Here is a 21378-nt window from a genome sequence, read left to right on the forward strand (position 1 = left end):
AAACAACCAAAGGATGAATGATCTCGCTAATAAGCAGATGATGATACATAATGGGGGGTGGGAGGAAGGCAAGAATGGAGGAAGGATAGACTACATAGAGGAAAATGAGGGGTGGGGAGAAGGAAAAATTACAGAGTGAGTCAAACATCATTGCCCTATGTAAATGTATGGTTACACAAATGGTATGCCTCTACTTCATGTACAACCAGAGAAACAAATTGTACCCCATTTGTTTGCAATAAAAAAAAAAGAAAAAAAAAACAGAAAAAGCCCAAAAATAGGGAACATATTTATGAATTCTATACATGTAAAATAAAAAATAAACAGGGCCGAGAAGGGGCAGGGATTGTAGCTCAGTGGTAAACAGCTTGCCTAGAATGTGTGAGGCACTGGGTTCGATCCTCAACACCACATAAAAATAAATAATATACTGTTTTTAAAAAGGGGACTGGGGATTTAGCTTAGTGTTAGAATATCCCTGGATTCAATCCCTAGTAAAAAGAAAAGAAGAAAACATCACTAGTACAAGAGGTAATACAGTATGGGAAAACCAGGAAATTGATAGCTTTTACCTAAAAGTTATTCAGAAGAGTCAAATTCTAAATATCAAAACATTTTAGTAATACCTTAGCTACTTATCATATTTATTTTCCATAATACATAAACCCAAGATAAATGGCATTTAAGTAGCATTTAAATTTTTTAAAAAATATTTTTAGCTGTAGATGGACACAATATCATTATTCATTTTTATGTGGTGCTGAGGATTGAACCCAGTGCCTCATACATGCAAGGCAAGTGCTCCACCACTGAGCTACAACTCCAGTCCAGCATTTAAATTTTTTAATGTTATCATCTAATAATAGCAATTACATGGGAAAGAGGCATTCTCATATACTGCTCCTAGGAACATAAATACTTTATGTAATAAATTGGGTTGTGTACTGCTCAAGCCTTAAAAACGTACACATCTTCTGACCCACAGATTTCAATTATAGGAATTGGTACAACGAAAAAATTTGGGTTATATGCAAAGTGGTTCAATATTGTTTTAGTTAGCTTTTTTGCTGCTGCAACTAAAAGATGTGACCAGAACAATTTTAGGATGAAAAGTTTATTTGGAGGCTCACAGTTTCAGAGGTCTTAGTCCATAGAAGGCTGGCTCCATTTCTAAGGGCTTGAGGTGAGACTGAACATCATGGTGGAAGAGTGTGGCAGAGGAGAAGAGCTCAGCAATCAGGAAGTACAGGGAGGGAGGGAGAGAGGGAGGGAGGGAGGGAGGGAGGGAGAGGGGGAGAGAGAGGGAGAGAGGGAGAGAGAGAGAGAGAGAGAGAGAGAGAGAGAGAGAGAGAGAGAGAGAGAGAGAGAGAGAGAAAGAGAGAAAGAGGGGGGGGGGGGACTCCACTCTCCAATATGGAGATATATATCCCAAAGCCACGCCCCAATTCCAATCTCCTCCAGCCACAGCCTACCACTTCAATTACCACTCAGTTAATCCCAATCACTGTAATCTCTTACAACCCAATCGTTTCTCCTCTGAATCTTCTTGCATTGTCTCACATGTGAAATTTTGGGGGACACCTCACATTCAAATCATAACAAGCATACATTGTCTACATTTTAAAAAGCAAAAACCTAAATATCCAATTAAAGGTTAAATAAATGGTGTCATACCAAATAAAATAAAAGATCATCTGGGCTGGGGAGATAGCTCAGCTGGTAGAGTGCTTGCCTCGCAAGCACAAGGCCCTGAGTTCTATCCCCAGTACCAAAAAAAAATATATATATATCATCTGAAATTGTAATGAGTAGACAGTCAGTGATGCTATAGAACAAAAGATGTTTATAAAGTATTAGTTACTAAAAGAGCAATACACTGAACAAAAAAGTATATTTATAATTTTTTTTCTAAGAGATTGAGTCTCCCTATATTGCCAAGACTGACCCCAAACTGCCTCAGCCTCCCAAGTATTAGAGACTATAGGGCTGTGCCACCATTCCCTATATATAAGTGTTAAATAAATTCAATCAATATATTTAAATTGTATAGATGTCCAAAGGAAAAAAAACATAATGTTATATGATAGAACATTAATTAAACAATTAATGTTTATCTCTGCAAAGTGAAGGAACAGATGATTTTTCTTCTTAATTTCCACAAAACCTTCACTTTTGTTATACCCACATGAAGGAAACTTATGCAACTTTTCAAAATTTATCAGATTTCCAATAATGTATTCAGAACCTGTTCTTCATAAAACATTAGTAAGTGCAGTGAAATAATAAGCATAAAATTTTAGGAAATTCCTGTTTGAAATGCTTCAAAAATTAAGGTAATAAACTTAAGAAGAAAATAAGGACCCAAGAATTAATGAATCCAACATAAGAAAGAAAACCGTATTCAAGGTAAGAGTTATACAGCAATCACAGATAACCCAGATTGAAAAAAGATCTCTTAAAAAAGGTTTCATAGGTACATGTATGACTGCACGAATGGAATGATCCTACAGTACCATGGACAACCAGAGAAATGAAAAGTTGTGCTCCATTCATGTACAATGAATCGAAATGCACTCTGCTGATTTATAACTAATTAGAACAAATAAAAATTTTTTAAAAAATTTTAAAAGGGAGGTTTCAATGAACTAGTATGTTTAAAATACTAAAAAAACTGAAGGAAAAAAAAGGCACTAAACAAAGATGGGGATTAAAGTTATCACTTCTCCCCAAATCAATCTAAAGATTCAAAGCAATTCCAATCAAAATCCCAGGCATGCCAGGCACAGTGGCACATGCCTGTAATTCCAGCAGCTCAGGAGGCTAAGATAGGATTGTGAGTTCAAAGCCAGCCTCAACAAAAGCCAGGTGCCAAGCAACTCAGTGAGATTCTGTCTCTAAATAAAATACAAAATAGGGTTGGGGATGTAGGTCTGTGGTCAAGTGCCCCTAAATTCAATCCCTGGTAAGCCCCCTCCACCCTCCCCCACCAAAATCCCAGGCAGCATACTGGGGAAATTAACAAACTAATTCTAAAATATACACAAAAACTAAAGGGTCAAGAATAGTGGAAAGGTTCTTAAACTCCCAGATATTAAGATTTATTGTTATAAAATCACAGTAATTAAAACAATGAAACAAAGTAAAATATATTTCCAAAAAATAGATCAACAGAATAGAATGAAGACTAGAAATTGATTTATACAGGTATAGTTACTAAATAGGCTACAAAATATCACTTCCATACTATACAGGGATGCAAATAGAGTACTAAGACTTTTCAATACACAATGCTTCTTCAACTGAATATCCATATACAAAGTGAAATACTGACTACAATCCCACACCTTACATAAAAGCTATTTCAGATAGACCACAACTAAATGTGAAAGATTAAACAATAAAAACTGTATAACATTGTATGACACCTCAGGGTGGACCTTTGGGTAACAACAAACTCTTAAATAGGAGATAAAGAGCACTAACTTTAAAAAAATAAATACATTTCATGAAAATGAAGAAGTTGTTTTCATCAAAAGAAATCATTAAGGTTTCTTAAGGGCTGTGGCTCAGTGGTAAAGTGCCTGCCTTGCATGTGAGGTACTAGGTTCTATTCTCAGCATTTCATATTAATAAATGAGTAAAATAAAGGCCCATCACCAACTAAAAAAATTTTTTTAAAGAAACCACTAATAGATGAAAAGGGAAGCCACAAAACATGACATTTCTTCATGAGATTATAGCAATGTCTACAATGCATACAACATCTGACAAAGGAGTCATATTCTAAATATATTTTTGTAAAGTATATATCAGTAAGGGAAAAAAACAACAAAACTTGAACAGGAACTTCATAATACAAAATATCTAAATGTCCAAACAAGATATGAAAAAGTTACTCAACTTCTTTAGACATCAGGAAAATGAAAAATCAAATCTATAATATTTTTACCACCATATACTCACCAGAAAGGCTAAAATGAAAAAGAAAGACAAATGTTGATAAGGACTTAGAACAACTACAACTCTCAATCACTGCCCACAAGATTGTAAATTGCAATAATCACTTTAGAACACCATCTTCCAAAGTTAGATACATAAACCATGATACAATTCCACTCTTAGCATATCCCCAATAGAACACATATAATCACCTAAAGACACCTGTAAGAATGTATTAAGAAGGATGCCCAACGGAGTAGAAGAAGGGTATCAGGGGAGCGAGGAGGGCAGGGAAAGAGGATGTACTGGGGATTGAGATGGTTCAAATAATGGTATATGCATTTTTGAACATGTCAAAATGAACCCCACTATTATTTGTAACTATAAATCACTAATAAAAACATTTTTAAAAAGAATGTACTAGTGGTACCATTCATAATGATTGAAGCCACTACAATGAGTATAATCAGAAAATACAGGCAATGACGAGGACTAGGACAATACTGGAAATGAAACCTTTGTACATTGCTGGTGGGAATGAAAAATGATACAGGCAAACTAGAAAACAATTCAATCACGAATTAAAAATTTGTGGAGCTGGGCATGATGGCTGTCATCCCAGTGGCTTGGGAAGCTCAGGTAGGAGGATACCAAGATCAAAGTCAGTCTCTTAGCAAGGCCCTAAGCAACTCAGTGAGACCCTGTCTCAAAATTAAAAAAATAAAAAGAGCTGGGAATGTGACTTAGTGGTTAAGTGCCTTTAGGTTCATTTCCTGGTACAAAAAAAAAAAAACTGTGGATCTATAATATAATATACTTTTGCACACTTTTTTATGTATGTCAACTTTTACACAGTTTATTAAAAAGAAAACAAAATACTACTTTACACTCATCAAAAAAGTCAGTCCTTTTTTTTTTTTTTGGACTGGTGCAGTGGCGCACACCTAAAATCCCAGTGTCTCGAGTGGCTGAGGCAGGAGGATCCCAAGTTCAAAAGCAGCCTCAGCAATTTAGCTAGGCCCTCAGCAACTTGGGTAGACCATATCATTAAATAAAAATAACAAGGGTTGGAGATGTGGCTCAGTGATTAAGTGCCCCAGGTTTAATTCCTAGTACTAAAAAAAAAAAGGAAAAAAAGTCAGTCTTTTTAATTTTAGAGAAAACCAAATATGGGCAAAGATATGGAGGTAAAACCAACTCTCATACATTATTGGTGAGAATGTAAATTGGTACAATCACTCTGGAAACCTGCTTGGCTGTATCTACTAAAATAGGACATAAACATAAGCAAAAACCCAGCAGTTCTACTCCTAGGTTCCTAGGTATACACCAAACAGAACTGTGTATGTATATCTACCAAAACACGTATTTAAAATCTTTGCTTAAAAGAATTAGTCAAAATCATTCAAAACATGAAACTGAGATATTCATCATTAGTATAATGGAAAAACAAACTGTGACATATTCATTCAGTGGATACTATAAAGAAGAATGAACTACCCTTGCGTGCAAAAACACGTAGGAAGCTTCAAAATTTAGTTCTGAAAGAAAGAAAACAGGCACAGAAGAGTACATACTCTGTGGAGTACGATCCATACTCCAAGATGTAAGAACACATTTGTTTGATATATACCATTTAAATTAAGAAGCACAGTAAGTCTAAAAACAACAATTATCCTTATAAAAAAGTACTAGTTATCATTAAAACGTATTTATGAGTATTGACTGCTTCTGGGGCCCCAGTAAAGTTCTATATCTTAATTTGAGTAGTAGTTACATGACTATACTCACTTCGAAAAAATGTATCAGAAAGTACACTCAAGATCTGTCCAGCCTTACTTACTATATGTATGCTACATTTCAATTTTTAAAAATTTATCTCCCAAAATTTCAACTGTACACTGAGTGTTAAAAACAACAAAAAAAAAAAAAAAAAAAAAAAAAAAAACTAACAGAAAGAAATAATTTAAGTAGTGCAACTGTCACTGTCCTCTCTGACCATGTCCGCCCGTCACCAATAAGAGCAAGTTTTTAAAACAGGGAATGCAAACTGGTCTGAAATAATTAGTGCACACTGGCAAAAGAAAGTGTCAGTTATTTTAGGAGTTTCTTTACTACTGATAAGTGAAAACAATATTTAAGCAACCAAAGAATAAAAGACAATACTGCCCAATTTTTCAGGAAATAAATTTAAAAATTAATCGCGAAAACATCAAAAAATAACAAGGAAACATCATCTACAAGGCAAATATGATGATAAATAACAAGAACAGTCAACAAACTGGCTCTCTATAAAAGTACTTAACCTCCCTGGGAGACAGCAATGGAACACTTTAATTCTGAATATAATTGCTTTAAGAGGTTTTAAAAGACACATTATTAAATACCTTACATAGTTTACACATATTATTATATAAACTTAAGCTAAGTATAATCTACTTGACAGACATTTAAAGAAACTTTTCAAGGTTAAATCTGACAATTCTAAAAATGTAACTATTTACTGTGTAATACATAAAACATGCATATGTATACCTATATATATCATAAATAATGTGTGTGCACATATATATATAAAATATATGCATTTAATAGAAGAAAAGAGAAGTTTAAATACATCAGTGAAAGTTACAAAAGTAACAAAGACACTAAAGTAGTGCCACAATTATATCAGAGATTTGGTTTTGGTGGTTTGTCAACCTGGGGCCTCATGTGTGCTAGGCAAGCTACCCCTAACCTACAATCCCAGTTCCACAATTATATTGGAAAGAGTTGGCTAGAAAGGAATGGCTTAGTGTTTTCTCACTAAATTTTATTATTTTCTCACTTATTTTATTATAAATAATCAAGCACTTTTGGGGGGGGTGTTGCAGTGCTGGGGATATAGATGGAACCCAGGCCCTTGTGCATGTTAGGCAACCACTGAGCTATAGCCCTGCCTGAAATAATGCTTAAAGCTAATAAACAATGAGTTATGAGTACATTATTTAAAGATATGGAAGTGATCAATGGGCAAACCAAATAGGTATCTGCTGTTAATATTTTATCTGAGGAAAAGATTGAGATTAGGGCTATACTCAGTACAGTCTGGTACAAAGTAAGAATTCAATACATGTTAACTATCATTTCTAGTACTTATATATGCAGAGAAAAAAAGCTTGGCAAATATTAGTACTGATACTCGCATTATATGAAGTACTAGATACATTATAAGCACTCAACAACTACTAACTAATGAATTGAGTTCTATCTAGCTTAAGAACAGATAATTCTCTGAGACTGTTAAGTCAAATAAGGACATTTACTTAAATTAAAATACTTTAAATAAATATTAAAACTTTAATAAAAATTAAAATAAAATTAAAACAAAAACCAGAAAAAGCATACATAAAAAAGAAAATCATGCCCCCACCTCATTATTTATAATGAACATTAACAACAGCAGCAGCAATAGTGGTTACCACACAGAACTTTAACTCCTTGTTACTTTTTGCTGCCAAAGTTCTCTTGTACTTTTTCTATTGTACTTTAAATTGTTGTTGCAAAATGAGTTTTATGATTTGTGGGTGTGAGGGACACTTTTGAGACTACTACTACATACAAAAAGTAACTGCTTAATTAAGGCCAAAAATTCCAAATAATGTTAATTTGTTTTTCTAAATAGAAAAAATAGTTATTGATTTTTATCAAAACTACCCTAAGATTCCATCTCACCCCAATTAGAATGGCAATTATCAAGAACACAAGCAACAATAGGTGTTGGCGAGGATGTGGGGAAAAAGGTACACTCATACATTGCTGGTGGGGTTGCAAATTAGTGCAGCCACTCTGGAAAGCAGTGTGGAGATTCCTCAGAAAGCTTGGAATGGAACCACCATTTGACCCAGCTATCCCACTCCTTGGCCTATACCCAAAGGACTTAAAATCAGCATACTACCGAAATACAGCCACATCAATGTTCATTGCTGCTCAATTCACCATAGCCAGATTGTGGAACCAACCTAGATGCCCTTTAGTTGATGAATGGATAAAGAAACTGTGGCATATATATACAATGGAATATTACTCCGCCATGAAGAATGATAAAATTATGGCATTTGCAGGCAAATGGATGAAAGTGGAGAATATCATGCTAAGTGAGATAAGCCAATCTCAAAAAACTAAAGGACGAATAATCTCGCTGATAAGCGGATGAGGACATATAATGGGGAGTGGGAGGGGTTAGCATTAGGGTTAGGGATAGGGATAAGGAGGGTGGTAAGAATGGAGGAAGGAAGGACTGTATAGAGGGAAAAGAGGCGTGGGAGGGGTGGGGGGAAAGGGAAAAAAATAACAGAATGAATCAAACAACATTACCCTATGTAAATTTATGATTACACAAATGGTATGCCTTGACTGCATGTACAAATAGAGAAATAACATGTATCCCATTTGTTTACAATAAAAAAAAAAGATGCCAACATAATTTTTTCTTGCAATATTGAGATAACTGGGGCACAAATGAGAGGTCTAATCAAAGAAGGAAATGCTTAAATTTTCCTAGAAACAACCCCATACCATTCACTGAAAAGCATATCACTCTATCAACATGGCGGTAATAAGAACTAAATGCCTGATTGAATAAATAGAAAAATTAACCTTTTGTAAACTACAGAGAATGAAGCATATAAAGGAAAATAAATAAATATATTTGTGAAATGTATTCATTATCATTCATATCTATAAACACAAATACTGTAAATAATGTCTAACAGGTTCACAAACCTCTAATGAGGCTCAACTTAGTTCCTCACTTTAAGATTCAAATACAGCAAAAGGAGGACCAAAGAAAGGTAGCCAGAAATGAGAAGAAAAAGAGGAGGCAGGGATACTAAGGTTCTCCCTGATAACCATATTTGTCCTTAAGCCAAGGAAAAGAGGCATACCTAGAAAGGGGATCTCCAGTTCCAAACTTACCTGTGCATACTCTCTTTCAATAGCAGCCTTCTTCTGACTGAATGTCCTAAAAATACAAACAAAAATTATCAAAAGCATAACAATAATTTCATACGAATTTATCAACACACCTTCAAATATTGCCTGGTAAGATGTGCGAGGGAATACTGCTACCAGTATGGTCATTGCAGTTAGACCTTCGACACGCAAAGCCCAGTTCTACCATTTACTAGACTGATCTTGGATCAAATCATTTGACTGATCTGTGTCTCAGTTTCCCCTTGATAAAATGGGGATAATAACAGCACTCACTTCATAGGGATATTTTAAAATTTAGTTATCTGATACATATAATGTACTCAAAATAGTGTCTAGGACACCGTAAACTCTATATAAATGTTAGCTATTATTATAAGAATGACTTGGTAGGCACTGAAAGTGTTTACTGAACTTAACATTCAACCAAGGAACTACAGAAAACAAAATGAAAAATTTTGATCAGTTTCTCAACATAAAAAAAAAATGGTCAAATCTACTCCTTTATTCTAGTTTTTCACAAGAGTTACAAAACAAAGTACAAAATTACTACACGTTGTGGTAAGATGGAAGCATAATTTCCATACATGCATAATTTCACAGATTCTAAGATTCACACTTCTCATGTATTAATATTTATAGCAGGCATAGTGGAAAGCACCTGGAAAGTCTTGACTACTTGAGAGGTTGAGGTTGTAGGTTCACTTGAGCTCAAGAGTTTGAAGACAGACTGGGCAACAAAGTGAAACCCTGTCTCTTAAAAGAAATTTTTTTTAATTTATAATATAATATTGGGATTTCTCTTTTAATTATGAATGGCAGCATTTCTTCTGTTTTAGTGGTATATTATAAAAGTGTACTTTACAAACTGAGGCCTTGAAAGATAAAAAATATGATAATATTGATCATTTACTTTAAATATTCTGAGTTTAAAGACTTCTCTGCTATGTGCCAGGGACCTGTGCTGTTAAAATTGCTACATCCAATGAAACACACACACGCACACACTCACTTCAATTTCAGCTCAATTTTTTTTTTTTTTTTTTTTTTTTTTTTTTTTTTTGGTGCTGGGGATCGAACCCAGGGCCTTGTGCTTACAAGGCAAGCACTCTACCGACTGAGCTATCTCCCCAGTCCCTCAGCTCAAATTAATGAATATATTTTTAATTGTAGGAGTCAGAACCTAAATAAAATATAGAAAAGTATAAGATAAAATATAAAATACTAAGACTGACTAATTAGCAAATTTTGCTCTATACATAAAAGCTCTCAAAGAAGACACCAAAACAATCTTTGTTGCACTAAGGCAGGGATATAAGCGTAAGGAGTGGAAAGAAAGAATAAAAGAACAAAAGAGAGAGTGATAGCTGGAACAGAAAAAAAAGTCAAAACACCACTCGAAAAATTTTTTCAATATACCAAAATGACTGTTAAGAAATATAACTATTCAAGATCTTTTTAGATTTGTTTTGAGTGAATAATCAATTTCTTACCATTAAAAATAACGAAAGGAAAAAGTCTCCCCTTAACTAAACCTAAGGACTCATGAATTTTTATTATTAATTATCATTAATAATAGCAGGATATGGTGACACAAGTCTGTAACCGTAGTTACTCAGGAGAATTCCAAGTTTGAGGACAGTCTCAGCAATTTAGCAAAAATTCTGTCTCAAAACAACACAACAACAACAAAAAAGGGCTGGGGATGCAGCTCAGTGGTAGAGAGCCTGTGGGTTCAATCCCCAGTATCATAAATAAATAAATAACCAACCAATAATTAAAAAAACAGTAAGATTCTACATGATAAATGTCTCCAGTGCACTCAAGAGTTAAGCAAGGGAAGAGAACTCTGGAAAGATGGTAGATTAGGAAGCACCAACAATCTGTATCCCCACTAGACAATTAATGGCACTGGCAGAACCTGTCTCATGTAACCATTTTGGAACTCTGGAGTCATTAGAAGGTGTGCAACTTTCAGGGACAGGCTGAGATGATAAACTGTGATTAATTTCATCCAATTTCAACTCGAAGCCCAGTAGGAGCTACCACCTTCCACCCCTATGAATTCGGCAGGCAGCTACGCATATGTTCCTGGAGCAGATTGCAAACACCTACCATTGACCAGATGGACAAAAAAAACCTCTCCTTAAAATATTGAGGATCTGTGCTCTGATCACAGATTGCTATTCTGATCACAGAGGTGCAAACAGAGAGCAGCACCACTGCTGAATCTCCTTCAAACAGATGCCAAGTCTGTCTCCTTTTAGCTAAAGTGACTTCCAGAAAATTTAAAGTGTCAGTTTCTTTTCTTTCCTTGTTTTCTCTTTTTCCCATTTCAGATACTGAAGGATGGAACATTCGAAAGCAACTCATATCCAGGGAAAATCAGAAACTCACTATACATGCCCAGGTAAGGTACATGCATTCAGAAAAGACTTGAGAAGACTTCACAGAATGGCTTTGTGCCATCAGTATCAGCTCAACCTCTGGAGGGACTAGAGACTAAGGTCAGCAAGGTAAGTAGTCAAAGTCTAGGAGACCAAACCCTAATATAAACCTCACACACCATGGCTCAGATAAGCTTCTCTAACTGGCAATACTCTGCACATATTGTCATGCATTGTTGCTAGAAAAGTAAGCACTATGTCAAGTCTACTGCAAGAGGACAACTGGAATTTGTGACTGGAACTCTCTTAGACCCTACCCAAGGCATCTTTTCCCTTGGCTAATTTTAAACAGGATCCTTTTACTAAAATAAGACAAAACTGAGTAAATTTTCCCTGAGCTCTGAGAGTATAAGCAAAATTATCAAATCTAAGGACAATCTCGAGTTTTCCAAACTTGTAAGATATGTCAGAAGTAAAAGCACTCTTAGAGACTCCAAACCTGCAGCTGGTATCAGAGTGGTGAAGGTGTAGACTTAGGGACTACCAAACTTACAGTTGGTGTCAGAATTGAGTACTCCCTAACTCCGTAATGAGTCCATTTAACTTCATCATCAAGATAAAAAGAACATCTAAGAATGTTCAAATTATAAGTGGTGGCAGTAGATATGAGGTATCAATAATCATAGTAATAAATATTAAAAATAAACATATCCTCCAAAATGACTAAAATTCAAGATAATAACTAAAAATCAGTCAAGATAAAGAGCAATGAAACTCTTAACAAGTCACTGATAGGAATGTAAAATGGCAAAACCACTTTGGGGGAAAGTCTGGCACTTCTTATATAATTAAACCTATTTATTTTGCTACTGTGAACTAAACACAGAAGTGCTTTCACACTAAGCCACATCCCCAGCCCTTTTTATTTTGAAATAAAATAAATAAGTTGCTCAGGACCTCACTAAATTGCTGAGGTTGGGCTCAAATTTGTGATCCTCCTGTCTCAGTCTCCTGAGTCACTGGGATTGCAGGCATGAACCACTGAATTCAGTGAACCTGTGCTATGTTGACACAGCAATTCCAGGGCTAAGTATTACTAAGAGAAATAAAAGCATTATCCACACAAGCACTTGTACAAAAACATTTATAACACCTTTAATCATAAACAGTCCAGCTGTCCATCAAAGGGAATACAGATAAACAGTGATACATATTTATAAAGGAATTAAACTTGGCAATTTTTTTATCTTTTTATGGTGATGCTGGGAGTCAAAGGCAATTTCTTAAAATAAGACAACAATGAAGTTTGACATATCAATGGATTCTCCCTTCCACAGACAATTTCTCCATAGCATACAATGCTGTTTGATAACATTTTATGCACAGGAAAATTTCTCTTAAAATCTCTTAAACCCTATTGTTGCTTTATCAATTATATTAATGTATATTCTGAATTCATTATTGTGATTTCAACAATGTTCACAGCATCTTCACCAAGAGTAGATCTACCTAAGAAACTACTCTCTCTACTTGTCTGTAAGAAATAACTCATTATCTATTAAAGTTTTATCAAGAGATCGCAGTGATCTAGTCACATCTTCAGGATCACCTTATAATTCTAGCTTTCATGCTATTTCTATCACTTTTCACTTACTTCCTCTTCTCCATTCAAGGTTTGAACCCTCAAAGTCATTCATGGGGAACTGGAATCAATATCTTCCAAGTTCCTGTTATTGTGGATATTTTGACCTTCTCCCATAAATCACCAATGTTCTTAAATGACATTTAGAATGCTGAATCTTTTCCAGAAGGTTTTCAATTTACTTTGCCAAAATCCATCACAGGAATCACTGTCTATGGCACTAATAGCCTTATGAAATGCATTTCTTAAATCATAAGTCTTGAAAATTGAAATTACTCCTTGATCCATGGGCTGCAGAACAGATGTTGTTAGCAGGCATGAAAAGAACATTAACCTCGTACATGTCTACCAGAGCTCTTGGGTGACCAAAAGCATTGTCAACGAGCCGTAATACTTTCAAAGAAGTGTTTTGTTTTGTTTTTTCTAAGCAGTAGGTCTCAACAATAGGCTTAAAATATTCAGTAAATCGTGTTATGAAAAGATGAAATGTCAACAACACTTCACTGTTCCCTTTATAAGAAAATAGGCAGAGTAGATTAGTGTAAGAGTCCCTGGATTTCCAGAATGGTAAATGAGCACTGGCTCCAAATTAAAGTCACCAGTTGCTTAGTCAGCCTGTCCTCCACAGCCAGGGATTAACTTCTCTCTCGCTATCAAAGTACTAGATAGCATCTTTTTCCAATGGAAGGCTGTTTTGTCTACATTAAAAATCTGTTGTTGAGGTGCTAGGGCATAGTAGTACCTGTAATCCCAGAAAATCAGGAGGCTGAGGCAGGAGGATCACAAGTTCCAAGTCAGCCTCAGCAACTTAGCAAGGCCCTAAGCAATTGAGAGCCTGTCTCAAAATAAAAAAATTTTTAAAGGGCTGGGAATATTGCCCAGTGGTAAAGACCCTCTGATTCAATCCTTAGTACAAAACAAAAAACAAACAAACAAACAAACAAAAAAACTGTTGTTTAGTGTAATTACCTTCATCAATTATCTTTAGCTAGGTGTCCTGCATAAACTGCTACAGTTTCTGCACTGGTACCTACTGCTTCCCATTGCACTTTTGTTATGGAGACAGCTTTTTTCCTTAAACCTCTTGAATCAACCTCTGTTACTTGCAAACTTTTCTTCTTCAGTCCTCACCTTTCAGCTCTCTTGAATTGAAGACAATGTTGGCTCTTAAAGCTTTGGCTCATGGGAATGTTGGGGCTATTTTGTCTTCTATCCGAATCATTAAAACTTTTTCCAAATAAACAATAAGGCTGTTTCACTTCCTATCTTGTGTGTGTTCACTGGAGTAGCACTTTTCATTTCCTTCAAGAACTTTTCCTTTGCATTCACAACTTGGCTAACTATTCAGCACAAGAGACCTACTTTCTACATGCCTATCTCAACTTTTGACATGCCTTACTCACTAAGCTTAATCATTTCTTAATCATTTCACTTTTGATTCAGTGAGACACAGGGCTGGGGTATAGCTTAAAGGTACAATGCACAAAGCTCTGGATCTGATACCCAACACTGAAAAAAAAAAAAAAAAAAAGAAAAGAAAAAAAAGAAAGAAAGAAAGTGAAACACATGTAACTCTTCCTTTTACTTGAGGATTTAGAGGCCACTGTGGGACTAATAACTGGCTAATTTCAATATTGTTATGTCTCAGAGAATAGGGAGTCCTAAAGAGAGGGAGAGAGATGGGGCACGGGTTGGTCAGTGGAATTGTCAAAACACACAGAGCATTTGTTTTGAGGTTCATGGCACCTCAAAACAATTGCAATAATAATATCAAATGACCACTATAACAGAAATAATGATAATCATGAAAAAGGTTGAAATATTTCAAGAATTACTAAAATGTGATCCAGAAACACAAAGTAAGCAAAAGATGTTAGAAATATGGCATTGACAGACTTGCTCAACGTGATTGTCATAAACTTTCAACTTGTAAAAAAAAAAATGCAATACTCTGGGAAGTGCAATAAAACAAGGTATGCCTGGATAAAGATGAATAAGACAAGGACACTGCTTTCAAGAGATTCATTTGCACAAGGTATAAACAGATAACAAGAGCAACAAATGCTACTATCATAAAATGATGCCATCAGGCAAGTTAGTTTTCCTATCAATAAAATGGGAATGAGAAGAATACCTACCTCATAGAAAAAATTATGAGAATTAAATAAGTACTTATTTATAAAGCACTTGGAAGAAACTTGGCACATGGCAAATGCCACTGAAGCATTTGTTAAATAGGTGAAAATATTACACTCATGAAGTTTTTAATTATGAAGTTTAATCCAGTTTAAACATTTTCACTAAATGAACAAAGTACTAGCAACAAGATACATTTTTAAAAAGCCAAGAGCAGTGGCACACACTTGTAATCCCAGTTACTCAAGAGGCTAAAGGAGGATTACAAATTTAAGGCCAGCCTCAGCAACTTAATGAGACCCTGCCTCAAAATAAATAATAAAAAATAAAAAGAGCTGGAGATGTAACTTAGTAGAAAAGTAACCTTGGGTTCAGTTCCCAGTACTACAGGAAACAAAAAAATCATTTCAAGTACTTCTGATTTTACAGTACAGAGAAAAGTGAGAATCTTCACCCCCTTCTCTCAAAAATCACCCAAAATCAACAGAGTAAGAAACTAGGAGACATATAACATATAAGTGGGAAATCTGCCAAAAGGAGAGAGAACCTGGAGAAGGAAGGAAAAGATAAGACATGAGGCTCCAAAACCCAAACGGAAAGGGGGAGTATGTTTCTTCAAACACATTTCCTGAGGTACATACAAAACTTAAGTTTAGCATTTGCAACAACAAAAACAGGGAACACAGGCTGGTACACAGTTTCCCTGTTCATAGTTTGAAAAAGTAGAGTAGGCAAAACTAAATTAGGAGTCACACAAACAAGTCAGACTGGCAGAAACTGGACTGCCAGTGGGGCAAAAAGACAGTGAGAATCGGTGCTGTGAGCAACCCAGCAGCAGCCATCTTCACAGACTAGCTGAGGAGTTTAAAACTCACATGTGCAACACTGTTCATAAAGAAAATTAGAAGGGACTGGGGTTGTGGTTCAGTGGCAGAGCACTTGCTTAGCACGTGTGAGGCACTGGGTTCAATCCTCAGCAGCAGCATTTAAGAACAAATAAATAAAAGTATTAAAAAAAGAAAAAATCAGAGTAAAGTTAAGAAACAATCGCCATCCTAAGCTACCAACATCTGATATCCATATAAGTCCTACAGGAGAAAAATCTCCTCATTTAAGAAAAACAAACAAAAATAAGGAAGAAACTAGATCTAAACAAATAAAAAATTTTAAAGAAAAAAAAAAAAACCAGGAAAAACATGGTAGACAAAGGACATTCATGAAGAAAATAGCACTGTGCAGCAGATAGAATAATGTGACCAAATATTTCAAATGAATCTTTAAAATTAATTTTTAAAAATTAATGAAGCAAATACCACATCCAGAGAGAACATCAAAGCACAAGAGTGCAGTGAAAATGTACATCTTTTGTCTTCTTCCTCATCTTGGAGGGAAAGCTTCAGTCTGTCACCACTGAATATGATGATACTAATGGGCATGTGTCCTTCAACATGCTAAGGAAGTTTTCTTCTATTTCTAGTTTGCTGACTTTTTATCATTAAAGAGTCCTAATTTTGTCAAATGCTTTTTCTGCCTCTATTAGGATAATCGTGTGTGTGGGGGGGGGGTTCCTTTGTTCTATTAAAGTGGTAAATTTGGACTGGGGGTGTGACTCAGTGGTAGAGCCACTTGCCTAGCATGTGTGAGGCACTGAGTTTCATTCTCACTGCCACTTATAAATAAATGAACAAAATAAAGGTCCATCAACATCTTAAAAAAAAAAGTGGTAAATTTATTAACTGATTTTCTAATTTTGAACCTCCTTTGTATTCATGGAATAAACCTCACTTGGTAATGATGTATGTACTTTCAACCTGTTGTTGAATTTGGTTTCCTGGTACAGTAGTTCTTAAGGATTTTTGCATCTATATTCATAAAGAATATAGTCTACAGTTTTCTTCTTGTATCTCTGTTGAACTTTGGTATCAGGGTAATAATGATTGCCTCATAGAACATGTTGGGAAGTATTTCCTCCTGTTTTACTTTTTAGAAGTACTTGAGTAAGGCTGGTGTTCATTCTTAAACTGTTTGGTAGAATACACCAGTAAAGTCATCTAGTCTTAGACATGTTTTTATTACTGATTCAATTTCTATACTTATCATGGGTCCATTGAGAACTTCTATTTCTTTTGTTTCATTGTGCGTGTTTCTAGGAAATTGTCCACTGCACCTAGATTATCTAACTTAACATTGTTCACAAGATTCCCTCAAACAATCCTTTCAAATTCTGTTGGGTACCATCCCCACTTTATTGTCTGATTTCAGTTAGTTGCATCTTCTCTTGCTTAATCTAACTAAGGGTTTGTCAATTTGGTGATCTCTTCAAAGAACCAAATCCGGTTTCACTGATTTTCTTCATTGTTTTTCTACTCTCTATTTCATTTATCTCTGAATTTTTTTTCTATTTTCTATTTTGTTTATCTCTAGTCCTTATTATTTTTTTCTTGTTGGCTTGGGGTTTAGTTTGCCCTTTCTTGTGTTTTTTAAGGCATAAAGTTAGATTGTTTTGAACTGAGTTCTGAATACATAGGCACTTAACCACTGAATCGCATTCCTAACCCTTTTCATTTTGAGACAAGGTTTTGTTAAGTTGCTTGGGGCCTCACTAAATTGCTAACTCTGGTCTCAAATTTAGGGATCCTCCTGCCTCAACCTCCCAAGGCACTGAGATTACAGGGGTATGACACCATGTCCTGTGATCTTTCTTCTTTCTTAACACAGTCATTTATAGCTATAAAATTCCCCCCAATACTAGTTTCACAGCATACCACACGTTTGTTGTGTTTTTAATTTCATTTGTCTTATTTTATAATTTGCCCAATCATTTCTTCTTTGACCCACTAGTGGTTTAAGAGTGTGTTAATTTCCACATTTGCAAATTTTCCAGTATTCTAGCTTTATTCCATTGTAGGCAGAAAAGCTACTGTGTATGATTTTGATCTTTAATTGATAATGATAATTGTTTGATCTATCCTGGAAAACATTCTACATGCACTTGAAAAGAATATATAAACTGCTTTGTCTGAGGGGGGTGTATCTATTAGGTCTAGTTGATTTATCATATTGTTAAATGAAAAGAATGGACAGTCCAGGAAAAAAATCAAATATCTAAAGCCAATTATTTTCAATAATGGTGCCAGGACCATTCAATTAGGAAAGAAGAATCAATTCTACAAAATAGTGCTGGGACAACAAGATTTCCACATGCAAAAGAATGAACTTGGACCCCTATCTCATTCCAAATGTAACTCAAAATGGATCAAAGACCCAAATGTAACAATTAAAACTATAAAACACTTTTTTTAAAAAAAGTCTTCATGACTGTAGATTTGGCAAGGAATCTTAGATGGGAAACCAAAAGCACAATCAACAAATAATAGTTTAAATGACCTTCATCAAAATTTAAAACTTTCTGCATCAAAAGACATCACTGAGAATATGATAAAAGAATGGGAGAAATATTTTCAAATCATATATAAGGGTCTAACAGTCAGAATATTTAAAGAATCCTTACAGCTGAACAACAAAAACACAACCTAATTTAAAAGTGGGCAAAGATGGGTAGATGTGTTTAGCTTAGTGGCTGAGTGCTTACCTACGCACAGTGCCCTTGGTTCAATCTCTAAGATATACAAAAGGTCAACAAGCATATAAAAATGTGTTCAACATCATTAGTCACGAGAGAAATGTAAATCAAAACCATGATGGGGGGCTGGGGTTGTGGCTCAGTGGTAGAGCACTTGCCTAGCACATATGAGGCACTGGGTTCAATTATTAGCACCACATGGAAGAAAAAACAAAAGAATGAAAGAACGAAAGAAAAAATGAAGGAAAGAAGGAAGGAAGAAAGGAAAGAAGGAAGGAAGAAACTGTGTCCATCTACAACTAAAAAAACAAACAAACAAAAAAACAGCAGGCACAGTGGCACACTTCTGTAATCCCAGCTGCTTGGGGGTCTGAGGCAGGAGGATTGGGAGTTCAAAGTCAGCCTCGGCGGATTAAAATAAAATATAAAAAAGGTCTCTACATAAAATATAGAAAAAGTCTGAGGATGTGGCTCAGTGGTTAAGCACCCCTGAGTTCAATCCCTGGTACCAAAAAACAACACGATGGGAAACCACTTCACATCCACTAGGATGGCTATAAAAAAAAAAAAAAAAATAGTAAGTATTAGCTCAATATGTGGACAAGTCATTGCTGGTAGGAAGACAGAATGGTGCACTGGCTACAGAAAACACCCTGGTGGTTTCTAAAATAGTTAAGGCGTGGAATTACTATATGACATAATAATTCTGTGCCTAAGTATATACTCCAGAAAAGATGTTTAAACAAAAACACACACAAATATCCATAAGAGCATTAGTCAGAGTCAGGCATGGTAGTATATGCCTATAAGTCCAGCAACTTGGGAGGCTGAGGCAGAAGAATAACAAGTTCAAGGCCAGTCTCAGCAATTTAGCGAGGCCCTAAGCAACTTAGCAAGAACCTGTCTCAAAACAAAAATAAGAAGGGCTGAGGATGTAGCTCAGTGGTAAAAGGCCTCTGGGCTCAATTCCCAGTACTGAAACAAATAAACAAACACACACTCTTATGAAACTAGGAAAAAAGGGAATTCCTCAACCACTGCCCAATAAATATCTATGAAAAATTAATTTATAGTTGCCTGTGCAATGGCAAAAGCCTCAGGCTTTTTGCCTAACATCAGGAAGAAAACAGGAAGAAAAGATGTCCACTCTCACCACTTGTATTCACAATAATATTAGAAACCCTAGACCGTGCAAAAAGGCAAGAAAAAGTAATGAGGCATCATAAATTAGAAAGGGAAAAGTAATGCCAGGTATGGAGGCACACACCTATAATCCCAGTGACTTGAGAGGCAGAGGCAGGAGGATCACAAGTTCAAAGCCAGCCTCAGTAATTTAGCAAGTCTCTAAGTAACTCAGCAAGACTCTGTCTCAAAATAAAAAGACCTGGAGATGTGGTTCAGTAGTAAGCACCCCTGGGTCCAATCCCCAGTACCAAAAAAAAAAAAAAGAAAGGAAAAACCAAAACTAGCATTTCACATGACATGATCATGTAGAGGGGAAACTATTTTAAAAAGCTATTAAACTAACAAAAAAATGTAACAAGGTCACAGGATATAAACTAATATTTTTAAGTTAATTACATTCCCACATTACCAAAAAATAAACAATCAGAAAATGATTTTTAAATGTTCCATCTATATTAGCATCAAAAAATAAAATACTTGCAAATAAATTTAACAAAAGATGCAGAATACTTGTATACTGAAAACTACAGTACTGCAAAGGGAAATTAAAGAAGACCTAAATAGAGAATACATACTATGTTCATAAACTGGAAGTCTCAATATTGTTAAAATGGTAATTTTCCCTAAAATTGTTCCATAGATTCAATGTAATACTAAACAAAATTCTAGCAAGCTTTTTGAAAAAGCCAACAAGCTAATACTAAAATTGATACTGAAATGCAAAATATCTAGAGTAACTGAAATGACTCTGAAAAATAAGTACAAAATTGAAAGTTGACACTATTTAATTTTAAGACTTACTATAAGGTTAGTTACAAACAGTGTGGTAGTAGCATAAGAATAGATATATCACTCAATGAATCAAAAGGGAGTCCAAACAAATATATACATACATGCCAACTAACTTTCAACAAAAGTGAAAAAGCTAATTCAATGGGGAAAAGACAGTCATTCAACAAATGATGTGGCTTAGTTAACTGAAAATGAAAACCTAAGAGTTAAAATTAATTTCCTAAAAGAAACCATAGGAAAAATCTTTGTGATTTTGAGACAGTGGAAAAGTTGTAAAGCATTAAAAAGCCCAATCCAAAGAAGAAAATTTTTATAAAATAAATTTCATCAAGCCAGGAATAATGGCACATTCCCATAATCCCAGCTACTCAAGAGGATGAAGCAGGAGGATGCCAAGTTTGAGGTCAACCTTGGCAACTTAGCAAGCCCTGTCTCAAAATAAAAAAGGACTGGGGGTATAGCTCAGAGATAGAAAGCTTGCCAAGACTGCAAGATACCCTGGGTTTAATCCCCAAAACTGCTAAAGAAATTAATTAATTAGCTAATTAATTAATTTCATCAAAACTGAAACTTTTACTCTTTGAAAACATAATGAACAAAATGATAAAGAAAGCCACAGATTGGGGGGGGGGTGGAATCAGAAAAAGGGCTTGTATTTGGAATATATAAAAAATTCTTAGAGCTCAATAAGTCAAACAACTCAATGTTTAAATATGGGTAAAGTATCTGAATAAACACTTCAC

General features: G+C 35.1%; 1 protein-coding gene across 2 annotated transcripts in view; it reads right to left on the minus strand.

The window, feature by feature from the left end:
• Positions 1–21378, minus strand: part of Fchsd2 (FCH and double SH3 domains 2) — a 244730-nt gene that overhangs the window by 202542 nt on the left and 20810 nt on the right. For both annotated transcript variants that reach the window (XM_047517161.1, XM_047517162.1), the window contains exon 3: positions 8896–8941. In XM_047517161.1, coding sequence (XP_047373117.1) covers positions 8896–8941 — 46 coding nt within the window. The remainder of the gene's footprint in view (positions 1–8895; positions 8942–21378) is intronic.

The sequence above is a fragment of the Sciurus carolinensis genome, chromosome 11 (genome assembly GCF_902686445.1).
Source record: "Sciurus carolinensis chromosome 11, mSciCar1.2, whole genome shotgun sequence".
NCBI lineage: Eukaryota > Metazoa > Chordata > Mammalia > Rodentia > Sciuridae > Sciurus > Sciurus carolinensis.